The sequence below is a fragment of the Buceros rhinoceros genome, unplaced genomic scaffold, assembly GCF_000710305.1.
Source record: "Buceros rhinoceros silvestris isolate BGI_N320 unplaced genomic scaffold, ASM71030v1 scaffold31452, whole genome shotgun sequence".
Classification (NCBI taxonomy): Eukaryota; Metazoa; Chordata; class Aves; order Bucerotiformes; family Bucerotidae; genus Buceros; species Buceros rhinoceros.
The window spans coordinates 3,786-5,162 of record NW_010397646.1 but is presented as its reverse complement, the minus strand read 5'-3'; the positions used below and the strand labels follow the sequence as shown (position 1 = coordinate 5,162).

At 61.2% G+C, this 1,377-nt stretch overlaps 1 protein-coding gene across 1 annotated transcript in view; it reads right to left on the bottom strand.

The window, feature by feature from the left end:
- The window catches only part of PTCH2 (patched 2), a gene marked incomplete at its 5' end in the record, with an annotated part of 10,333 nt that overhangs the window by 6,862 nt on the left and 2,094 nt on the right, over positions 1–1,377 (bottom strand). The window contains 2 exons of the mRNA XM_010146340.1: positions 61–182; positions 275–470. Of these exons, the coding sequence (XP_010144642.1) occupies positions 61–182; positions 275–470 (318 nt within the window). The remainder of the gene's footprint in view (positions 1–60; positions 183–274; positions 471–1,377) is intronic.

Below are 1,377 nucleotides of genomic sequence, written 5' to 3'. Positions count from 1 at the left end.
TGGCCGGCAGCTGAGCCCCTGTGCCATGCCTGGGGACACCCACACTGCAGTGGCTCTCACCGTAGCAGCTTGCCCTGGGAGTCTTTGGTTGTGCCGCCTAAAATCAGCTCCTGCTGCCATCGCATGAACTTCCTGGAGAAGCCGTGGCAGCCCCCTGAGAGCTCGGCTGGGATGTCAGGGCTCTGTGGGTGGAGGGGAGGTGTCAGGTATGCAGGACAGGCAGGAGAGCAGCAAGCCCCCACACCCCTCCCGGTCCCCATGGTCCGTGACCCACCTGCTGGCTCTGCTTGTTGGGAGCACTGTGGGGACACTGTGGGTCCCGGGGGTCCAGGCAAGGCCGTTCCATGTAAGCCTGCCCCACTTCTGCCTTGTCCAGGAGCTCTTTGAAGCCTTCCAGGGATGTGAACTGCCCCAGCTCCTCCATCAGTTGCAGAGGGTCCAGGTTGCTCCACTGAATGTCTGGACGGCCTCTGGGGAGACAGAGGCACAAAGGTGATGGGGAATGTCGAAACCCACATGTGGTACCACCACTACCACTGCCACCCCATCCCATGGGTTCTTGAAGGCAGAGTGAGGGTGCAGAGGCGCAGCATCAGACCCAGCACATCCCCTACCCCTTCCTGCGGCTGCCTGCAGCATGCCTGTGCCCCGCTGAATGTCTGGACGGCCTCTGGGGAGACAGAGGCACAAAGGTGATGGGGAATGTCGAAACCCACATGTGGTACCACCACTACCACTGCCACCCCATCCCATGGGTTCTTGAAGGCAGAGTGAGGGTGCAGAGGCGCAGCATCAGACCCAGCACATCCCCTACCCCTTCCTGGGGCTGCCTGCAGCATGCCTGTGCCCCGCACGGCGCAGGGGGCCATGCCCGAGTCAAGTAGCGTGCCTGATCCTGTTAGGCTGGGACAAAGCGGGGGGAGCCGGCCCCACCGCCTGGCCCCGCTTTGTGCGAGCAGTCAGGCTGATTACAGCCCACGGGCTAACATCTTGATTGAGGAGAGCAGGCAGCCCAGGGCTCCTGGCGTCCCCTCTGGCCCTTCCTGCCATCTCCTGCAAAGCTGGAGCTTTTGGGGGTCAGCATAGGTCCTGGGGGCTCAGGACTGTGCTGGAAGCTGGGTGCAGACCAGGTCCTTGGAGGCCAGTGGGACACCATGGGACTTGGAGACCCGAGGAAAGGGGCTTTTCCATTGCCTGCGGGTGCTCTGCTGCCTCCATCCCAGCCCAGGGTGCCTCACTTGGCTTCTTTTTTTTAAGACAGAAAGAACACACAAGAAAGCCAATAACCCAGCTCAGTGCTCCAAAGAGGGGAAGAAAAAGCCCCAAGCAAGTGTGGGCTCTGGGGAGAAACGCAGCCTAATAATTCATGAAGGCTGG